This window comes from Phalacrocorax carbo, chromosome 6 (assembly GCF_963921805.1).
Source record: "Phalacrocorax carbo chromosome 6, bPhaCar2.1, whole genome shotgun sequence".
In the NCBI taxonomy this organism is placed as follows: Eukaryota; Metazoa; Chordata; class Aves; order Suliformes; family Phalacrocoracidae; genus Phalacrocorax; species Phalacrocorax carbo.
The window spans coordinates 5,140,421-5,163,669 of NC_087518.1; the positions used below are offsets into that span (position 1 = coordinate 5,140,421).

Sequence of the window (23,249 nt, forward strand, 5' to 3'; positions counted from 1 at the left end):
TCAATGGGATTTAAGAACTTTTAAAGAAATTTGCTGATAGAATTAGATACATCATCTATATTTGTGATTTAAGTGGTAATACTGAACTGCATTCCATTAACAAAAAGAGTTAGAACTGCCATAGTCTTGCTGAATTGTCACTTTGTACTAGTTCATAGCCAGTGGAAGAGAGTGGCTTTCTCAAGATGATATAAAAGCTGGAATTTCTTTTTGTGGGAGGTTGTAAATAGATGGGGACTGGCTTGACTCCAGAGAAGTGTTTAGCTCATCAAGAAGTTTCCATAGGAATTTAAATCAAGTATTTCATGGTTATGAAGCTGATAGAAACATTTAAAAAGTTCATAAAGAAGAAACATTCAAAAATGTTTTTCCTAATTCGTAATTTTATGTCTTGATGAGGTGTATGCATATGTACATGCCTTTGGCAAAAGAAATGTTTGTTTCAAAACATGTCATAAAATTAGAAAACTTGTAGAAAGCTCCTGGGATAAAGACGACCACATGTCTTATCGATGGATTGCATCCCTGGGAGCGTGGATTTTGTAAGATGATGAGCAATGTTTGAAGAGAAACATCTGTAAGCACACTTGCAGTCATCGTCTTTATTATAAAGACATGGGCAAGGGGTGTAAAAAGGAACTTGGTTTACTAGTTGTCATCTTTTCTTTCTGTAACCGTGCTGTAACACCACCCTCCAAGCCCTGCTTTTTTAGCTGCCTGTGCCCCAATGGGCCAGGGCTCTGGGTTATACCCAGCTGAACAACCTTGGCTTACGCTGCTGAGAGTGAGCTGTGAGAAAGTCTGCAGAGAAATAAGAGTAACATTGCAGGTAGGATTGTTGAGACAGGATCACTAGTAGCTCAAGGATTCCAGAGGTCAATACCAATGGGGAAGATATAAAATCCTAAACTGGAAAAACAGGGAATCAAGTTGGGACAGGAATTGTTGGGTTGTCAGGTCAAGTTGCTAGTGCTGATGAAGCTGGTGGAAGATGGCAGCTCAGCAGTATTCAAGGATGTGTCTCGGGGAGCCACAAAGGCTGACCCCTCTCAGTTGCCTGCCTGCTAGCAAGGACCCTTCAGGTGCTTTATTACAGGGGATGAACAGATTAATGCTTAGCCAGTATCACATCCTTATCTTAGTGTTTAAACCATTAATTGTTCTACATTTTTAAGTTTGTACATCTCACCTACAGCTTTTCTCTGCCCCCAGCTAAGTGTGCTAGAACATGGTGACTAAAAAAATGGGTGGTAAAAGAATAACTGAAGAGAAATTTTGATATTGTAAGGTTTTGGTTTTGGTACCCCTCCCCTGCCAGAATAAATAATTAAAATTCACTGAGTTAAGAAGCACATCATGTATCAAACCTTGGCACTTAGGGTTTATTTTGAAAGTGTAACAAGAGTGTGAGATTAGGCTTGTTCCTGTCTTCAAAGACATCTTCAGGGAGTGATACTTTAAACTCAGGCTGGTTCCAGTGTTACTGGTGCTTGAACAAATCATGGAGTGGGACTTCCTCAAGGCAACAAAGCATCAGCTGTCAACCTAGTAACACTTTCTCCTGTCAAGTCACCTTGTGCCTGTAACTTTCTTCTGAGGTGTGACCAAAGTGTGCTCACTGCATCTACCCTATTCAGTAAATCAGAGCCTGTTGACAAGGAATGCCTGTGCGGCATGCAGCCTGGATGAAAATCTCTTAGCTCTGGCTTCTGGCTGTTTTACTTGCACTAAATGGCTTCTTGATTTACTTTGAGTTTGCACAGAGATGGCTTCTAGTCAGTTATCTGCTTAATATCTACTGTTATTTCAAGGCAATTCTTCCATCCTTTCTGAAGTGTTTTAAGTACCCTTCAGAAGGATTACCATTTAATATTCACTCTTGCTATCCGTGCCTATACCACTGTTTCCTAGAGAAATACTTTGATGCATTGTCACAGCATGCCTGCTGTGTGTTGTCATCACCTTCCCTATGCATCCCAAAGAGAAGGTACTGGGTGAGAAGATTCTTTGGGCTGGCTCAGTATAGCTGTTCTTAACTAAATGAGGTATGCAGAAGATAAGCAAAATATGATGGTCACTGATGGTGGATACCATAACTCTCTGGGAGGAGATGCAGCTTTCATACCAACGTTGGTGGGGATAGGATTTTGATCTATCTTTGATCTTCCTCAGACACGGTGTTCAGATGGCATAATGAACCATGCCTAGGTCATGAGTCAAAATTGGTGAGGCTTGGAAATACAAAATTGTACCTTTCCTTTTTTTCTTCCCTATTTCTTAAGTTCTTACCCTTTTGTACAATTAGAAAATGATTTTTGGTTTGTTGTCCTGTTTTGTTATTTTTATCCCATACAACTCAAGAAACTTCAGTTTATTCAGATCCTGATTGTGCATTTATCTTTGTATAAGATATCCAGGCATCCACAGAAATCCTTGGCACTTTCAGAGGGGTTCAGAATTGCCAGTGTGTACATGGTGGGCATGAACTTGACTTTGAAAGGAATATATCAGAGTTTAATGAAAGTTAAAAATGAAAGTAAGAATGATTTAGGCTTTTTCTTGAGTGATGAGTGGCTTGTGATTAGTTACACACTTCTTAAATAGACTGCTGAAGTAGTATTACCACCTATTAAAATGAATGTGCCAGCTTTAAATTCATAATCAATTATCCTTTTACTTTTTATAGTTGTCTTCTCTGAGGAAGAGAGAGAGCAGCTGAGAAAGTTCACAAATAAATCTTATCTTCTGGATAAAAGGAGCCGTCATCATGTATATCTTGGTTTAATTGATATCCTTCTGGCATATTGCTATGAAATCTGTGTCAATGAAGGAGACAAGAATGTAAGTTTAAAAAAAAAAAATCAGTATGTTTTAGGAACCTAGTGCTGGACCCTGTACTGTCGTGTAGGAAGCTTACCTTTTAAAGTTAATTTACTTCCAAGCATTAAAAATACACAATTGAGTAAGTTAAAATGAAAGACTTTATAGCTCTAGATTGAGCTGTTGGGATGCATGTGGGGATTAATCTGATTTCTAAATACTTCTGTTCTTTTGGAGCAACATTTTAGCTGTAGGAGAGAAGTGGAGTTGCAGGAGACTCCAGACAATTCTGTTTCTGATTTGTGTTGTGTTGTGATGTGTCTTGATTTATGCAAAGGCAGATTTCATAAAATAACTCTTCTTTTATATTGATGGTTCTTCCTTCTGTGTTTTGGGCGGTTCCATAATAGGTATGTGTGTCTGTAATAACACCACTGCTGACTCGGATTCTGAAAACACATGGGAAATCATTAAGTCTGTAGGACTGAAACTGTGTTCAGTGTAGGCTACTGTTATATGCCTTTGACAAAACTGATTTTGTTGGGGTTTTTTGTGGTTTGTTTTTTTTTTTTAAGCTTATGCACTGAGCATAGGTGTTTCCTGAGGCATTCTGGAAACTAGAGCGAGGCATTTAGAATTTTTTAAATTAACACACATCTAAAAAATAAAAAAATATTAATGCAGAAGTTTCTTTCTAGTACTCAAGTGCTGGAGAGAAGTAGGAAGGCATGTTTCCATTTTCAGAATTCTGGTGCTTGCCCATCTCTTACATAGGCAGCAGCCAGCTTTATTTTGTGTTCTGTATCCTAGGCTTTTTACAGGATATGAAGAGTTAAGAAAATAGCAGAAGTTTAGAATGGATTCTGTGCTGTTCTGTGGATAGCTTGCCTTTTTGAAATGGTCTTGTTTCCCGGATACAACTTTGTGCCTAGCATCTCCTCTGCTGATATTAATCAATGAGATGTTTTCTCAGTGCTTATAATCAAAATATTGGAACATATAATCCAAACCATTCTGTCGTAATCAGACTGAATTGCGGGGCATGGATTTTTGGAATGGCAGGCAGAAATGTCCACACCTGCTTATTCAACAGAATCATCTATTGCCTGTTAGTGTTGCACAAAATTACAAATAGGTGAGGAACACAATTGTACAATTCTTTGTTGATCTTTGCAGTAACCATTTGGTATATGTGGAAAACGCACTGTGGGTTTTTTTTTTCCTCACCCCCACCCACCTCCCCCCATCTTTTTAATAGGAAACTCAAGACATTCAGGCCACACAAAACTTTGCCAGAACCAGGATTATAGATCAAGGCTTCCTGGCTTTTTGCCCTAATCATCTCACTAGACCACAGTACCACACAAATACTATGAATCTGTCATATTTTAAGAATAATGACATTTTATGTGTACTGCTGGCTTTAGGACCCTCTCTGAAAGCCAAAAGTCTAGAGCTGTTTTCTCAAAACAAGACATTTTAGCTTGAGCTTTGTTGATTCAAGTTTCTCTTACTTGGTGAAAAGGGACAGAATTCCACTATAAAATACCATTTTTCTGTGATTACTGTTGTATTTTAAAGGCTTTGTGCAAGGGCTGGATATTCCCAATACGGAAGCCAATTTAGTTATTTAACATCTGCATTGCAGTATAACTTTTAATGCTGTCCTGTGGCCATTTCGATGCACATAATATAATTACTGCTTCATAGTCACAAAGGTTCTTAAATTGCTGCCAGAATGTTATCTTAAATAGTTTGCTAGCAGTCTTGAATGTTGAATTAGATAATACTTCTCTTATTTTCTCCTCTTAAATCAGGTTGAATCATCTTGGAACATCAGGAAACTGAGTGCAACATTGTGCTGGCTGGAAGTAAGTTAAAACTTAAGTTTTGTGTGATGTGCTTTCTGGTTTTGGTATTGTTTGTTACTTTTGTGGAAAGCTTACTGTTTTGGTGTTGAAGATGAATTAAGTGTACATGCTCTTTTTAATAAATGTTACCAAAAAATGAATTGATTGACTTCTGGGCTCCCAGCTACTAGTAGCCTTAAGAGGCTGGAGTGTGACCTCTCGTCTGGCTGGGTACTGGGCCACCTTCTGCCCCATTCTGGAAAAGCTAAGGATAGGCACTATGAAAAAACTGCTCATCTACACACTGTCCCTAAGCTCCTGGGCTTGATTCACAAGTCCTGACCTTTATTTAAGAAGTAACTGTAATTATTCCTCATATATGTCCACGATATGTGTATGCAACAACATGCTTAAGGCAAGAAAATACAGCCTTCTCGCTCCTTGATCAGAAGTTGGAGATACCTTCCTGTTTAACTGGCTAAAGCATGTTAAAATATAAAGGGCATAAAAAGGGAGTATAATTTCTTGGTGTTCTTGTGCCTTTAAGTCCTGCCTCAGAGATATATATATATATATGTTCTTTTAACTTTTGAAGATGGCAGGCCTTAATAAAGCAGCTTATTGTTCACTTCTGGGGTTTTGACTGCTGAGCCTTTCTTCTGCCTTCCTAGTTCATCATTCTGTGCTTGTAGCTTGCTCTTTTTCTTGGCTGCAAATCAGGTGGCTTCTGGCTTTTCCTCCATTCTGCTGTGTGGCTTCTGGCTTTTCCTCCATTCTGCTGTGTGGCTTCTGGCTTTTCCTCCATTCTGCTGTGTGGCTTCAGAGTATGTTGGAGAGTGGAACTGGGAAGCCCAGATGTAAATGCAAACCCAGGGATAGGAGGAGCTCTTAGAACTCAAACAGTGGGGTGGTTTTGTGTTTTGTTCCCCTTGCCTCCCCCTATCACAGAGAATCTGAATTCCATATTCTCATAGCAAGAAGACCTCAGTGCTGTAGTTGAACTGTTGTCTCATTAAGGCTTTAATGACTGTGATCTTTCAGACACATGCTGAATACTTCTGTTAGCGGACATGTGTTGCTTTACCTGCCACCTTCTTTTCAGTGTTGTTGCCACATCCCTATTTGTTTAGTTGCTGCTAGCCCTTTGAAACCACCATAGACTAGCAGAAACAAACTGAAATCTATTCTTTGTGCTTTTTGATTGTTCACTGACAGCACACAGGCCTGTGTCATTAAGTCATTAGGGAGCTGGAAGTGGAAGAGATTTAACCTGGCCTGTAATATATTATTTCTTAAGATGGCAGCAAGCTAGAAAGGACTGTCCCGTCCTCCTTCCTGAAATTAGTGAGCCAAGTCTCAGTTTGCAGGATCAAAAATGAAATTGGACAGGATTTTTGGGTTCAGTCCTTCAAACATTTCTAATAGTGGTGAGTGTTATATTAAGTACTAACTTGTTCTGTGGTGTCTGGTTTTCTCGATCTGTTAGTTTTAATGCTTTCAACTGAATGTTCTACAGTAGCAAGTCACAAAGGAGTGCCGTTAAAATGCAGTGATTGCCTTAACTCTCTAAATTTTTTTCGGCTCCATTTCCTAACATAGCGAAGGAGTTCTCTGCATGTGCTTATCCTATAATATAGCAGTTCTTGGCGCAGCCTGTGCCAACAGTATATTTCACACCCAGAAAATTCAGTCTCCTGGCACCAAGCTGTTAATAACTATATCTGTTATACAAACCATGTAGAGGCGGGTGTTTTCATCAATCTGTAAACAAAATTGCCTCAGCTATGGTTTGTTTGAACTGACTGCCATTTTGCTGTGCATGACATGTACACACCTTAGACTCTAAAGTATTAAATAACAAAACATAAATTATTTAAATGCTTACTGGCAATCCATTAAAATGAAAAATGGGTTGAGGTAGTCATATAATGCAAAAAAAAGTGCTGGCTGTCAGCAAAGCATTTTTATTAATTTTAATAAAGTGAGAGTTCAAGATGAAATAGGTATTTTTATTTGAATTCATAAATGGAATATTTTGTCTTGAAAAGTGAAAGCTGCAAAGGAAATCACTCTCTTAGTCTTTAATAACTCATTAATGCCTCTGGCCTGAGTAAATTAGAGGTCTTCCTCACTCGTAAAGGAGGACAATGAACTGCTTTCCCTAGGCAGAAATATTTATCCCTGTCTTGAATATCTATAATTTTCATGAAAGGCAGAGTCATGTATCATTTTTAAAGATCTTACATGTACACATGTATTTTGTTAATATCATGTGGTTTTAATTTTTCTTTATTCTTAAAAGGCTTTTTATAGCTTCCCCTTAATATATATAATAATGTAGGACAGATGTAATTTATTGCTTTAATCTAAAGAATGGCAGAGTCGTGAGTTAGATGCTTTATTCTAATGTTCTCTACATTCTTTTTTTAATTCAAAACCACTAAAATGTATAGGACTTCTGTTATCCTGCCATGCAAACTAAATGTGCAGTGTCTTGTTTCTATTTAACATGTTCATTTCCGTATCTATTAAAATACAGAATTTTTTGATGCATAATATATAAAAATATGCACTATTTTCTATTCTGCTATGACTTTTTTTCCTTAAAGGAAAACAAGCAGACAAACAAAAACTAATTCTTTGTATTGAAAAGCATACAGAGTAACTTAGATTTTTCACTGATCTACAGAGTTTCCCTAGCATTCATGATGTCCTGGTATCTTTTGGAAGGAGAGTGCTATGCTATCCCCTACACAGACATTTTGGATTAGTGACACGTGCCTTCAATGATACAGTCATGATACTGCAACTAGGTAAGTTTTTTTAGGCATTGGAAGTGATGCCTAAATAGCCACATTGTTTGTATGTTGGGTTTTTTTAATAACTTTTGAATCCTTTGGCCAGTTTCACCCAAACTTGGTAGATATTGACATTTCTGGACATCTCTTGGATTTGTGAAGATGGGGCTGGGGAAAGCAGAGAACAAAATTAGTGCCATTACCTGGAAAAAGCCCCTGAAGAGACTAATTTATTAGCCAGCAGATAAAAAATGCAGTTGCAGTGTAAATTCAGCTGTATTATTCATGCCGGAAAATCTACACAGAAGAAATGTTATTAATGTCTTATTCTTAGAAAAATCTTCGATCAGATCTTGTATCTTGATAAATCAGGATAGTCCAACTGTGATTTGTAAAGCTTTAGGGAAAAGGTCTTTAAAGTATTTTTCTCTATACTGTATTTCATAGATTCATAGAATCGTTAAGGTTGGAAAAGACCCTAAAGATCGAGTCCAACCGCTAACCTATCACTGCCAAGTCTACCACTAAACCGTATCCTCAAGCACCACGTCTACCCTTCTTTTAAATACCTCCAGGGATGGAGGCTCAACCACCTCCCTGGGCAGCCTGTGCTAATGCTTGACAACCCTTTCGGTGAAGAAGTTTTTCCTAATATCCAACCTAAACTTCCCCTGGCGCAGCTTGAGGCCATTTCCTCTCGTCCTATGGCTTGTTACTAGGGAGAAGAGACTGACCCCCACCTCTCTACAACCTTCTTTCAGGTAGCTGTAGAGAGTGATAAGGTCTTCCCTCAGCCTCCTCTTCGCCAGACTAAACAACCCCAGCTCCCTCAGCCGTTCCTCATAAGGCTTGTTCTCTAGACCCTTCACCAACTTTGTGGCCCTCTCTGGACACACTCCAGCACCTCAATGTCCTTATTGTCCTGAGGGGCCCAAAACTGAACATAGTACTCGCGGTGTGGTCTTACCAGTGCCAAGTACAGGGGCACCATCCCTGCCCTGCTCCTGCTGGCCACAGTATTCCTGATACAAGCCAGGATGCCGTTGGCCGCCTTGGCCGCCTGAGCACACTGCTAGCTCATGCTCAGTCGGCCGTCAGCCAGCACCTCCAGGGCCTTCTCTGTTGGGCACTTTCCAGCCACTCTGCCCCAAGCCTGTAGCATTGCATGGGGTGGTTGTGACCCAAGTGCAGGACCCGGCACTTGGCCATGTTGAATCTCATACTGTTGGCTCTGGCCCAATGATCCAGCCTGCCCAGGACCCTCTGTAGGGCCTTCCTGCCCTCCAGCAGATCGACACTTCCACCCAGCTTGATGTCATCTGCAGACTTACTGAGGGTGCACTCAATCCCCTCATCCAGATCATCAGTGAAGAAAATGAGCAGGACCAGCCCCAGCACTGAGCCCTGGGGAACCCTGCTCGTGACTGGCCACCAACTGGATTTGACTCCATTCATCACTACTCTCTGGGCTTGGCCATCCAGCCAGCTTTTAACCCAGCGCAGAGTGCACTTGTCCAAGCCGTGAGCAGCCAGCTTCTCCAGGAGAATGCTGTGGGGGACAGTGTCAAAGGCCTTACTAAAGTCCAAGTAGACAATGTCCGCAGCCTTCCCCTCATCCACGAAGCGGGTCACCTTGTCATAGAAGGAGACCAGGTTAGTGAGGCAGGACCTCCCTTTCATAAACCCATGCTGGCTGAGCTTGACCCCCTGGTTGTCCCACATGTGCTGCGTAATGGCATTCAAGATGATCTGCTCCATGACCTTTCCTAGCACTGAGGTCAGGCTGACAGGCCTGTAGTTCCCCGGATCCTCCTTCCAATCCTTCTTGTAGAGGGGCATCACATTCACTAGTTAGCAGTCGTCTGGGTCCTTCCCGGTTGACCAGGACTGCTGATAAATGATGGACAGTGGCTTGGCAAGCTCCTCTGCCAGCTCCCTCAGTATCCTTGGGTGGATCCCATCCGGCCCCATGGACTTGTGAACATCCAGGTGAAGGAGCAGGTCGGTGACTGCCACCTCTTCAACAACTGGGACTTAGTTCTGCATACTATCTCCATCTCCCAGCACCGGGGCCTGACGACCCTGAGGATGACCAGTCTGACTATTAAAGACTGAGGCAGAGAAAGCATTAAGTACCTCAGCCTTCTCCTCATCTTTCCTGGCAAGGTTACCTTCCACATCCAGCAAAGGAGGGAGATTCTCCCTGGCCCTCCTTTTGTCAATGATGTATTTATAAAAACATTTTTTGTTATCTTTAATGGTGGTGGCCAGTTTAAGTTCCAGCTGGGTCTTTGCCTTCCTAATTTTTTCCCTGCATAACCTCACAACATCCTTGTAGTCCTCCTGAGTCACCTGCCCCTTCTTCCAAAGCCAGTAAGCTCTCCTTTTTTTCTTGAGTTCCAGCCAAAGCTCGCTAGTCAGCCAAGCCAGTCTTCTCCCCTGCCTGCTGGACTTACGGCCCATGGGGACGGCCTGCTCCTGTGCCTTTGAGACTTCCTTCTTTAATAACATCCAGCCTTCCTGGACTCCTTTGCCCTTCAGGACTGCTTCCCAAGGGACTCTGTTAACCAGACTCCTTAACAATCCAAAGTCTGCCCTTCTGAAGTTCAGGGTAGTGGTTTTGCTGACCCTCTTCCTTACTTCTCCAAGAATTGAGAACTCTACCATGTCATGGTCACTGAGCCCAAGACAGCCTCCAACCACCTCATCACCCACCAGGCCTTCTCTGTTCGTAAACAGCAGGTCCAGCGGCACGTCTGTAAAGAGATATTTCTGTTGGAAAAGAACATTTTAATGAAGCTTTTGTTACGGTATGTTAGATGCTATAATTTTTTTAGACCCTATTCTAAATGTTTCTAAGTTCTTACTTCAAAGCAGGGTCGCTTATTGTTAAAGTATAGCAGCAGTCCTTTTGTTTTCTGTTGTTCTTTGTGTTCTTTAATTACCTGACTGAAACCTGTTAGGGATTGGAAGGATTTCTGGTAAATTCCATGATTTGCCTCCATCTGAGGGAAGTTCTTAAAGCATTGTCATCTTCAGTAGTTCCACCTGTTCTGTTTAAGTTCTGCTCATCGTGGTTTTGCAGTTGCAAAGCTAGGCAGCTTCCCTGGACGATTTACTGTTTGGAAGGACTGTTGTTTTAATTAAACCTTTGTATTTTTAAACTGAGCCAGTCTGTTAATTATTTCCTTTTTTGCTGTTCAAAATAACCATATCTGACACCTAGCCATCTTAATTCCTAACCTGTTCCATTGTGTGTGCCAGTTTATTACCATACAGAATCACACGTTTGAGGGCAAGGGGTAGTTTTGTGGTTCAGGTTCAGTGTTACGGTTCTTTGTAGGATTAAGGCAAAATGGTTGAGGTGACTGCGGTAAGTCCAGTGGCAGTCTGGGAAGAAGAGAAATCTTGAATTTATATCAGCATCAAAACTTGTTTCACATCATTGTTCTTTTTGTACTTCCTATACAATTTTTTTCTCTTAGGAGCTGAAGCCAAAATCTGACTTGTGTTTATTATCTTAGTTGTTATTAGGAAAATAAGATGGTTCTAAATATCAGACAAGTAGAGCTGTTCATAAAAAAAAAAAGCAGTGAATACCATGAAAACTATTCTGTTGAAAAATAAATAAATAGTAATTAAAAAAAAATTTAAAACTGACTACACACTACATATTTGTAGCTTTGTTTTGTTTCACATTCCAGAATGGAGTTGTCATAGTCCTAATGACTGCAAATTATTCTTTCAGCAGCAACATTCTTTTTATATATTCCCTGTTTATCCCAGACATCTTTCATGTAACAGTACAAATTTTCAAACCTATGGTTATTCCAGCTTCAGTTGTGCAGTTGTACACAACCATGTTTATATCTTGGGTTGTTAAAGTTAACTTGCAACTTTTCTATTTATTGTAAGTTACTACTTTCAAAAAAACCATTTGGTGTTAGATTTTTTCTTTTTGACAGAAGAATCACTGAGAAGCAGCACTTCGGTATGTTTTCAATGCTTGTGAGTTGCAGGATTAAAAAACCCCACAAATGAAAATATCAATCTCTACTACTGCCAAAAACTATTGATGATTCAAAATATCATTTACATTAGAACAGTCAGGTAGTGAAGTTTTAAGGGGAAGATATACGCTATCCCTCTTCGCTTATGTCCTGTGGTTTATGCTGCTGTTTGTAAGCAAAAAAATAGAATTCTGATAGCAAAATTGAAATCACACAGTGCTGCCAGCCTTTTAGATATTTCTTCGAAGACGATAGTACATAAGAGGCAAGCTATTTGCTTTTCTTCTAATATTATGCTGGATAATGGTATTGGAGTGAACATTTAATGATCCAACAAAATATTTTCAGTACTGTGTGTCACGTTTCCTACTCCATCTTCCTATGCTGGGTATGTGGCTGCTGTTGCTTCCTTACCCTCTACTTCTAAAACACAGTGGCCCCCGGAATGCTTGTCGTCATGGTCTCCCTGTGTTGCCCATGATGGTCTTGCTCTAACAAGCGAAGTCCCCATCTCCTCTGGAGGAGTAGCATGCTAACTCATTGTCCACTGTGATGGGAGATAGGCTGGCCTTAGTTTTTTTTACCTCAGTGATCTGTGTAAAAATTACTACCATAAGCTTTAACAGAAATTCAGATTTATTTAGTTGATGGTTAGAATGGTATAGAAGCAGTGAAAGAAGTTAAGAAATGCAGCAGGTCTGGCTTCATTCTGTGTCTGTCTGTGCTGGTTGCCTGGGAAACAGTGGAGGATGGTGCCTCGGCAGAGCTGGCCCTGGGTCTTCAGGGTGCTGAAAAGGCACATGCAAGCCTCAAGAAAAGAGAATGCATGTCCATTTCAACCGGAGCTGTTAACAGGAGAGAGGAGGTCACTGTCCTGAGTGTGAGCCATGATAATCTCCAGGGGCTGCCTGGACAGCAAGCACAAATACATTACTTCCTTCATGTGGACGTAAATCTGTTGGGAGGGACATTAGCAAGTTACCAGTGTAGTGGTAAAACTAATGGTGATTAACATTAAATTCTGAAAGTTCTGGAGTTTGTGTATCAAATTAGTATTTACTATTATGGTGTGTGTATAGTGTGAAAAGCAGCAAGTTTTTTAAGTAGCCTACTTCCAAAGAATTGGGGAAGATACAAAACAGTTGTATTATCTGTCTATAATCAAAAGAGGGGGTAAAAAGTGTGTGTACTCTTAAAGGAGGTGGATTTGGAGCTGATGCTTCTACTGCCATGGCACGTTTGCTCAGTCAAAATGTTTCCTCCTTCAAACAGTGGAAGTTGAGCCCCACTTTTGAGGACTTTCTGTTTTTACAAAATCCTTAGCGAACTATGCGCTGTACAAAAGCACAGTAGTTATAGATAGTGTTAAATACTCTTTGTTTACTGAAAATGCCTCCTCACCAGTTTGATACCATATTGCAATATATGTGTGATGAACGTAGGAAAAAATGACTGTCGATTAACAGGTAATGGATTCGGTTAAATAGTACCACAAAACTATCCCTTTTCATGCAGATGCAGGAGGACTGGTGTTTAGCTTAAAGGAAGAATCAGTTATGAGTTGACCTCATCCTGACCTGAGGTTTCTTTCAGTATGCTGGTAACAGAAGTTGGGACATAGTATAATACAATGTTTCGATAATAAGCACAGTAAACTAATTTATTTAAAAAATAGTAAAGAATTCTGGTGGGACTGAATTGTTGTGCCTCAATTTATGTGACTTTAAAAATCTTAGCGCTGTGTTGGTGGATCGCTTCCAAGGTACAGGATACTGCATTTGTAAGCTATTAACGATCGTTGTGTGTGGTTGAAACACTTTTCATTTTTAATTAAGACTTCCTGCCAAAGTGTTGATTGTAAGATGACTGCATTAAGCTGATTAATGTTGAGGTCCTTAGCAGATTTTTTTCATACACTGTTTTAGGGATCTATAACACTTAAAATACTTCAGCAAAACTGTTCAAAATTCAGCATCAGCATAGTTATCTAGGATATCTACTGGATTTATCTGTTCTTTAAATAGGATCTTTAAAAGGGAATTAAATGCATGCTACATCAAGCTACAATGCTATTTCCAATACAATATATATACTGCATTTGACAAAAATTTATCAGGTGTGCATTTAATGTAAATATATGGAGCCCTTTTTCTTTTGAGTAGATGTGTTATAAGTAAGTGGTGTGGGCTGGTTCTGTCAGTATTTACTGACACTGTGTTACCATTGCATAATACCAATGTGAAGTTATTGTCTATGCACTAATAATGAAGAGAGAACTCATTTGTGCTCTTTTCTGACATAGAATGTACTTTGCTGCTTTCCATAAGCAGTTAAAACTAATAGATTTAGGATGATGTAATTATCCATTAAAAACAGATTGTACCGTGGCCTAGCTGGGTAAGTTATTACCAGGATGTTTTCATCTAAACGTCCATAAGAGTTTTCTTCTTGTTTTTAAGAATGTTGCTGTTCTCAAATTTTAATAAGACAGTAAAGCTCAGTTTATCTCTTTAGATGAATGCTCCTCCTTCTTGAAGAAGTGGAAGAATATCTAGAAATCTGCAGGAAAAATACCCTAATGTAGAATAGAATTATAAGATTACAAATTTCCTTTGCTTCCAAATATTCAGGATGAAAGCAGGCAGAATTTTATGATGGTATAAAATCAGTAGGCTGTTAGATCAAATGCCAGATACAGCGCTGGGGTCAAATTGTAACCTTTTTTTCGGACTGTGGAAAGAGGACTGGATTTCTGAAACGGTGGAATTGAAGTTGTGGGCTGTCATCTGCCAGCTGTCATAGCAATGAACTCCCGAAGAATCCAGTGATCTGCAGACATGTGCTCTGACTTCTGTGATTTTTGCCTTGTCTGCTCAGCCACTCGGCTGCTTTTCCTCTGAAGTTGCAACTCATCTTCTCCCCAACAGCAGTGTAGTGATTTTTAATGGCAGAAAAAGAAAGCCACCTTTGTCTCAGAAAAACAATGGGTTAGTACTTAGATTTGATACCCCACCTTGCAATATATCCAAATTCCAAGCTGGTTGTTATCTTCCTTTATCTCTAACACAGATCTTCGTGCCAAAAAATCAAGGGAATTAGAGTCTGTCTTAAGCCATAAACTTTTAAGTTCTACCTCTGAAATTTTAAATGCTTAGAAGACCAGATATTTTTGATTCTATTGCAGATGATGGAATCTTTTTATTTGTACTTTTAAATATAACTAGGCTTTTTGAATAATCAGGAAATAGTATCTGTACATAAAAAGCAGTGTATTAATTCGTCAGTGTAATGCAGAGCCGTAACTTTATGCAGATGATCTGCAAAAACTGACTTAAATTTAAATCATCATCTCAGGAGAATAGGGTTTATCAAAGTTTCTTGTGCCTGCTCTTAAACATTTATTGCTGGTTTTCTGAATAGATTATTTTTCTTCTTCACCCTTGAACTTAAGTGCTTGCCTCTTTAAGCTATGTGAAGAAATTAAATCGGTTATCCTTGGCATGTCTTAATCTTCTACTGCATGGCTTTCTTAATTCCAGTATACAGCGAGTTTTTAAAAATTACAATCCTAGGGCTGCAAAAGAAATGCAACTTTTAAAACTAGCACATTTTAGGTTGGCTTTGATAGACAAGCTTTGAGTGAGTTGGACTGACATAACTGCCAAAAAAGCCTCTAGCCTGTTTGTCTTTTGGCTTCATCAGTTCTCTGGTGCAGTTCGCTGTATGGCTTCAGGACTACTTGCACTGGCACATCATAAAGAGCTGTGGAAAAGGGGGAGGCAAAGGAGTGCAACAAAGAGTACTTAAGCCAGTGTAAGTAATAATACCACTGAGTATATAACCACAGCCGGAAAGTTAAGAACAGTTGTCTGCTGAAGACTGAAGTAGATAACCAAAGACCGGACCTACAGTGTGGAATTTCACAGAAATAGGCCAAGAATCATCTGTGTGTTATGGAATATCCTACATTAGGGCTTAAATAGTGTTTGCTCTTTCACTCTTACTTTTTATTCCTGTGGTAAGTCAAATGCAGTTTTGTGTAAAGACTTCTTGTTTCTAAGGTCCATGTTCTGAAAGCCGAAGTTTGCTCATTTGCTGTGCTCTGTGTATTTGCCTGTATGTAGGGTTCCCTGCATTATAAAGTCTGGCTAGATTTGCAACCTCTCTGATTAGAGGCCCATTAAGCTACTATAATCTAAAACGGTAATTTATGAAGAAAGACTGCTTTTTATTGAGAATTAGTGTTACAGTCACTAATTTACATTGTTGCTTGGCAGATGAGTAAGAGTAGTAGATGTTGTAAGTGGTTCAGGCTGGCAGCTTGACAGCTAGAACCTTGAAAAGATAGCAAAATTTTAATTCCACATATAATTTCTTTTTAAAAGAGCACTCTTCTTTTTAGTCAAAATAGTTAAGTTTGACAAGCTTGGCTTGACAAGCAGTGACGGTGATACAATTTACAAGTTCGTCAGTTACACTTGGGATTTTCTGTTTTCGTTCCTGACTTTTGTTCCGTTGGTCTATTCCAAACCAGTGGGTTTTTCAGTTCTGTTTGCTATGGCTTTTTACTCTCCCGGTTCTTCCTCCTTATTGCCATCTTCCACAGCCTTAAACTTTCATTCTCTGTCTGTATTTTTTCAGCATGGAATTACTTAAAAACAAACACACACATTTTGTGCTTGAACAGCAGGGGGAGTTCTGATCTTTTTTTTTTCTTTTTTCTTTTTTTTTTAATCTGTAAAATGTAATTTCATCCATGTTCAGGTTTCATAGCCTAGGAGGAGCCAGCCTCTTGGGAGAGGGTTATTAGATTCCATTTGCAGTAGTGGCTGTTTTTGTTTGAATGTGTGTTGTGTCCACCCCCCCACCCCCCCATTAAACAGTGAATATATGTTTTTTTTTTTCTGTTTAGTGTTCTAGCTCTTAACCTGTTGCAATTTAATCAGAAAACTAAGGGAGGAGATTCCAGTTAACCAGAAGTTACATTAATCAGTTCTCTTCGTAAACAGTGGTTGCATATGAAGAAAATTAAACTGATTGCAGAAAGATTTCTGATTGTGGAATGAAAAAACATTCAAGTTTTTAACCTTTTACTGCATTTATCAACTGTATGTCAAATGGCACCTTCTTGAGCCTGAAGTGAGTTTTTCTTTCTGGGGGCTCAGTTTGCCAAATTACTCTGCAATGAAGAGAAGCAGGAAAGTTCTGCTTAATTTAAGGCAATGGTTAGATATTAGGCGAGGGTATCGCTTACACAACTGCTGTGGTTCCTGCGTGCTTGACCCTGCTGCGGGCTGTGGGTTTCCAACCTTATTGTTCTCCAGAACAGGTATTTGTGTAGGCCTACAGGGGAATAGGATTTTTTCTTTTTCTGGGTAAATGATGGGGCATAACTTTGTTATTTGCAGGTTACTTTTCAGCTTGGTTTTTTTTTTGTTTTTAAATGAGGTTTGCTCTATGACTCTGCTAAAGTTTGGACCAGCACAGCTCAGGGAGAAGTGGAAAAGCTGGTGGGGGGTGCTGCTCCAGCTGTAGTGAATTACACGCATGACTATGCCTTGGGGCTTTAGTCTTGCAGAGAGATTCCTACTGTATTCAGAGGCTCTGTATTCACATAGATGTGGATACTGAGGGCCACAGCCATCTTACTACTGTTCTGAGACTGTGAATCGACTTAAAGTTACAAGATGGTTGTAGATAGCATGGTTATTGAAGCCTCAAAGGTGAGAAGATGGTAAATATTATCTATTATGATTTCTAGTGAATTACAAAAATAAAAATCTATTTCCAGGAAAAGCTGCAGTTTTGAAGTGTCTGCTGGACATTCACAAGACTTTCAGGGAGAATGACCCCGCCTATATCCTTAATGATCTCTTCATTACAGACTACTGCATCTGGATTCAAAAATCCAAGTAAGTTCTTAAGTAGCTATTGATGTGGGAAATATTTTTAGCATACTTGATCTCTGAACAAATCAGTAAAATAAAAAGAAATGCTGGTTCCTATAAATGGAAGTTTGATGGGTCTTTTTTGTTTAGTAACCTTGGCTATCCAGCTATTCTTCCTGCATAAGCAAACACATTTAGTACTGCTTTTTATGTAGTGACGTCATTGGAGAAGGGAGGGAGGAACTGCATCTTAAAAATGTGAATTTTCATTAATATATTAATGGGTTGGGGGGGAAAACAGCTTCTGGGGAATTTTCATTCTATTGCAATCTTTCCTAAAAAAAATGTTTATATAGCACTTAGGTAACATTAGGAAAAAAAGGTTGGAAACAGTTTCTGTTTCAGGACTAAATTTATAACTTTCAATAGAATTGACAACTTCCAGTTCTGGTCAGACATTCTGCTGGTTTTGGCTGGCATAGAGTTTATTTTCGTCCAGCTAACTGGCATAGTGCTGTGTTTTGGATTTAGTATGAGAATAATGTTGATAACACACTAATGCTTTAGTTGTTGCTAAGTAGTGCTTACACTGGTCAAGGACTTTTCAGCTTCCCATGCTCTGCCAGGTGCACAAGGAGCTGGGAGGGAGCACAGCTGGGACAGCTGACCACAACTGACCAAAGGGCTATTCCACACCATATGATGCCATGCCCAGTATATAAACTGGGGGGAATTGTCTGGGGGAGCTGTGATTGCTGCGCAGGGGTGGGATGGGCATTGGTCAGCATGTGGTGAGCAATTGCACTGTGCATCACTTGCTTTTTATATTATTTTATCATTATTATTTTCTCTTCCCCTGCTGTCCTATTAAACTGCATTTATCTTAACCCATGGGTTTTACTTTTTTCCCCTGCCTCCTAATTCTCTCCCTCATCCCACCGGGGCAGGGGGGAGGGCGAGCGAGCAGCTGCGTGGTGCTCAGCTGCCAACTGGGGTTAAACCACGGCAGACACACGTGCAAACCATTTACATCTGTATGAAGCAGCTGATTTATGGACTATGCCAGTTGTATCAATTGATTATTAACACCAGATAAGTGTCACAAATCTCTGCGCTGTGTGTACTCTTGCCCGTGTAGTTGCTTGCCAGCTCGCTCTCCCTGACAGTATGCTTTGGCTTCTGCTTCACTTGAGAGGAAACTCTGCCACTTCCAGGCAAAGTCCCTGCACTTCACCACTTCCGTGTGTCACCTGTGTTCTTTCAGTGGAGTCAGCATGGTGTTACTTCCAGAGTCTTGGGAACTTTGCAACCAGACTGCTTAGAAGTATCAGCATGCTTTAGCGCCTTAAAACCAAAAGTATTTGTAGGAAGACAGTGAGAACTGCATAAACTGAACAAAGCAAGTTGTGCATTCAGATCTTATACAGCTTTATATTGTTCCTGTCAGATTTATTCTATTGTTCACACAGCTTTTGTTTTTTCTCCTTCACTTTTTATGTCTTCCCAGCCTTCTCTTAAGGCCCACAAAAGCACATGTGTGAGTTGCAAGTACTGTTTCTCTGAAAAGGAGGGCCTTACTAGTACAAACACAAATAATGCCATTATCATGTTAGTTAATACAGCAACTTACAGACTTGGAGAACAATGGTTAAAAATAATATCTGCATTCCAGTTCACAATTTAACGAGAAGCTGGGGGAGGAAAAAAAACTTAAGTGCCCCTGACACAAGAAGCAGTGAGGGGATATAAAGGGGACTTGGTAATAATCATGATCAGAGAGGAGAATGTGGAAGAGAATTGAGCCAGGCTCATAGGCTGGTAGTTTAGAGAATTAAAGGCCTTCAGTTCATAGCTGCTTATTACATGTTGTACATACTGTTGATTGTTATTCTTCTGTGTATGGTTTCAATCACTATGTTAGTACAGGAAAACAATGCATAAGATATTCTAAAACAACTACAGGTGTTTTCAAACATTTTGGTTCATCAATCCTGATTAGTTACAGGAACAGCCGGTTCATTTTACACTGTAACTTTTGAGGAAGCTTTTTTCAGCGACACTGTAAATACAAATATGGGGAAATTCATGTTCAGGTTGAAGTTCAGTTGAAAACATGCAGTAAACTAAGAAGGTTATGTCATGCATCTTCTACGAAGAAATGGGTCATAAGGCAGTAATATTACTGCTGCCCATATCAATGAATATAATGTCTAGCAAGTCCATCATAAACTCCAAGGCTTTCTTTAAATACAGCAGAGGAAAATGTATGCTAGATATAAGTGACTGATAAATTAACACATTTACTCCCAGACGCATACATTATGTACCAGTTAAGCAGAACTGACAGCTTCTGGAAAGAGGGCAATTAAGCTATCTTACTGTCATGATGACATGGCACAATAGTTGTCTGTCATTAGGAGAACAAGAGAAAGAGGAACTGCAGAAACCACTCCTATTTTTAGGGTCTGAATCAAGAAAGCATTTAAGCATATGCTTAAGTCATTCCTGATCAGTTTAGCAGTGAAGCATGTGCTTGAAGTTAAGCATATGCAAAGTAAACAGGAACACTTTGTTTTTTTCCAAACATTGAAGGGAACAACAAAGTTCTCTTGTCCTTCAGAAAATACCTTAACAGATACAGAAATGGGTGGCGGCTCGTCTGTTAAGAACAAGGGTTGTAGCTCCCAAAGGTGAGTAAGGCATCTGGAAAGGGGGGTGGTGCATCCTCCATTCCAGGGGAAGAAGTTTGTGACATCCTGCTGGTAACTGCCTTTGTGGTGAAAGAGTTTTGGGAGGGGAGGGTATTTATAGGTGTTTTCGTGCAGGTCTTTCTATGCAGTTATTTGTGTGTCCGATCAGTCTGGATGCTTTCTCTGTTTTGTTTCTTAGCTATTCTTTACTCCCTGTAAGCTTCATTAACTTTCTTTGTCTCCATTTTTCCCCTGTCTTTTCATAGCTGTAGTCCCAGGGCACTCAAAATCTGTGGAGGGTTTTTCTTTTCTTCCCCTCTTTCCCTGGTATGTAACCAAGGCCTGATGGAGGTTGGGACCTCTTTGTTTAAACAGTTAAACCAGACCATAGATTCTTTTTAGTGAAGAACTTGGGCACTTTAAAATCAGCTAAAAGGAAGCTTTTTAGCTCACCTGCACTGGGGGAGAAAAGTCTGGGAGCTGTAGATTTAGAAAAAAGTTTGGCATGAGCAAAAATGTAATGGATGTATCAGGTGGTAGTAAGCTATTGCAGATTAAGCCTCCAGGAGAACACCACCACTGGTAGTAGCTTTTAAATATTCAATGTGGAAACAAAAACTTTATAGTCAACAGTGTGTCGATAGCTGATTACAAATTTGGTTTGAGATTGTAGTTTGGCTGTGGCTAAATTAGATGAATAAGTGAATGTGTCACTAGGCTGGCGAAAGATGATTTATTTTAAGCACCATGTATCTGGAATTGGAAACTATTAAACTGCTGAATAGAACACTTGCACGTGGCTAATAGTCAATTGGATATGGTGAGTACAATAGAGTTCTTTAATACTAATGATTTTTTCAGCTAAATTATTTCATTCAGGTACCTGTTATAAGAGAAAAGTAGATGCCTAGAAGTCTTTGACAATGCAAGATACTAGCAAGTGTAGCTAAAGTTTCATCTTCCTGCTGGCAAACTTAAGGCTAGTTTTACCCGCTTTGTGGGTTTCTCATATCTCTCTGAGCTGCTTGTGAAGTTGCTATTAATAATTCGATCTATTATATAAAGTGGCATGTAAAATCCTTATAACTTTTCACTGGGTTTTGAAGAAAGGGAGCGTGTTGCTCAGCAAAACTGATCAGAAAAGAGGGAGAAGTGAATGTTAACCTGGGTAACAAAAGCTAGACAAAGACCTATGGAGGCATCTTGTAGTAAATCTCGGCAGGTGGTGTCAACATTTATGTTGAAAAGCCAGATGCAGCCAGATGGAAAATTGCATCTTTAACCCCTGAGGTCATAATGACATGTCATCACTTCATTTGATTCCCCTGCTAAGTGAGCTTATCATCTACCCTGCTGTCACTTCTGTTATTACTTCCATTTCCATAATAAAATTAAATTTAATTTGTATGTTTTGCATGCTTTTTCTTTAGTTCAGCATTTTTACAAACCACTATGATACATATGGCAGCCTCTCCAAGGTGAACTTGTAACTGAATTTGTATTGTAAGTCTGAGCTTTTCTCCATCTTTCGTGCCTTACTCTGAGCAGAAGGAGATGAGGGAGAGAAGAGAGCGCTTTGGGGAAACCATTGGTTGTCTGATAGCTGCAATATGGGCTGCTAAGACCAGGGGGATGGATCTTGGTGTGGCTTTGTTGCAAGAGAACTTTTAACCTTCTGCTGCAGGGGAGTTATGCGTCCATGCCCCCATAGGAGTTGTGTCCTTTATAGAAGCCAGAGTAGTTTACTCACCGACTCTTGCTGTGCTGAGGTTCCTTTGTGCAGCCTGATGTCTTTCTCCAGTGCTTTGTATTCCCCTTTGTGCCAGCCCCTATTCACGCTGCTTTTTGTTGTAGGCTGTGGTAAATATGTGCCGTCTGGTACCTTGGCCGCAGGATGCCTGCTGGCCATAGCGAGAGTGACTAGGTGCAGGGCTGAGCGACTTCCTAGGAGTCCTAGTCCAGACAAGCAGTTAAGTGTATATTGTTCTGGGTCCCTGCATAAGAGAACAATTGAGCACATAATGATGTAAAATATTTTTACCTAACTTTTAAATTTATGTATAGTTTTAATCGTGTACCACTTCAGTATCAGTAAATGTCTATTTTCTGTGTTAATGAATTAGAGGTGAGGCTGTTAGTGTTCCTGGCAGTTTTGTAGGGCTTAGTACACTTAATTATGCACAGTTGTATAATTGTATACTTCTCAAAGTTTTATGTGTATGAGGAATGCAGGAGAATAAGGTGTTTGATCCCATGTAATTTGTATTACATTTTTCATTATCGCTATTTTTCTACTTTTTAACTTAATACCTTACACTTTATTAATGATCTGTTCTGTTGCAAAAAATTATAAAACCATTACTTGGGTTGTGTGTTACTCATGCGGTAAAGGAGATCTGTGTGTTGAGAAATGAGCTGTGTCCTGTGGAACTGTATCTGCAGCTTCATTTGCTATACCGGCATATAGGCTGCTTTAATATATGGATGCTCTGTAGTTGCACCTTCACGTATAAGTATATGTGGTCCGCAATGTAAGACAAATGTAATCGTGCTATTTCTGGCATATGTAGGTGTAACGTGCCAGTTCAAGCACTGACTGCTTTACAGTGAAAACCAGGATCTCTGGTGGCGCTTATGCAGTCTGTGTAGAAGCTACTGTCTTTATTGGAACTAACTAAATTAAAGCGAACTCAGATATTCCTGAGCATGTTACATTTGCTTCTCTTGATTTGCAGGTGAGACATACCCTAAAAGATAGGCTAGCTTCATAGGTCTGTGTTCCTTTTCATCTCTTTGTTATAACAATGGAAACCTAGTCCTTGTTACAACACAATTACCTAGTCTGAAGGCAGCAGGGAGTTGCTGCTTTATGTGTAGGCTGTGAAGTTCTCTAAATAAAGGTAGGATTAATTACATTCACAGCGTGTCATTGAGGTGATGGGATTGACTGTGATTGTTCAGCCCCCCTTTTCCCAAGGTTTTCTGAATTACTGTTTTAACCAATATAGTGTAATGTGGGGGGCTGAAGTGTTAAGGCCTGATGTTGCAAAGGTATTAAGGAGGCTGAGTTTTTCTGAAAAAAAGAAAAAACTGAGTTTTAGGATTTTTACTGCCTGTGCCACATCACATCTTAAAGTGCACAAGGAAGTAAGGAAATCGTGCTTCAGCATCATAGTTTCAGTCCACTGCATTG

The 23,249-nt window shown here is 39.7% G+C and overlaps 1 protein-coding gene across 2 annotated transcripts in view; it reads left to right on the plus strand.

Moving 5' to 3' along the window:
- The window catches only part of SHQ1 (SHQ1, H/ACA ribonucleoprotein assembly factor), a 57,677-nt gene that overhangs the window by 17,083 nt on the left and 17,345 nt on the right, over window positions 1–23,249 (plus strand). For both annotated transcript variants that reach the window (XM_064453457.1, XM_064453458.1), the window contains exons 8-11: window positions 2,687–2,841; window positions 4,638–4,691; window positions 7,360–7,483; window positions 17,270–17,390. In XM_064453457.1, the coding sequence (XP_064309527.1) occupies window positions 2,687–2,841; window positions 4,638–4,691; window positions 7,360–7,483; window positions 17,270–17,390 (454 nt within the window). The remainder of the gene's footprint in view (window positions 1–2,686; window positions 2,842–4,637; window positions 4,692–7,359; window positions 7,484–17,269; window positions 17,391–23,249) is intronic.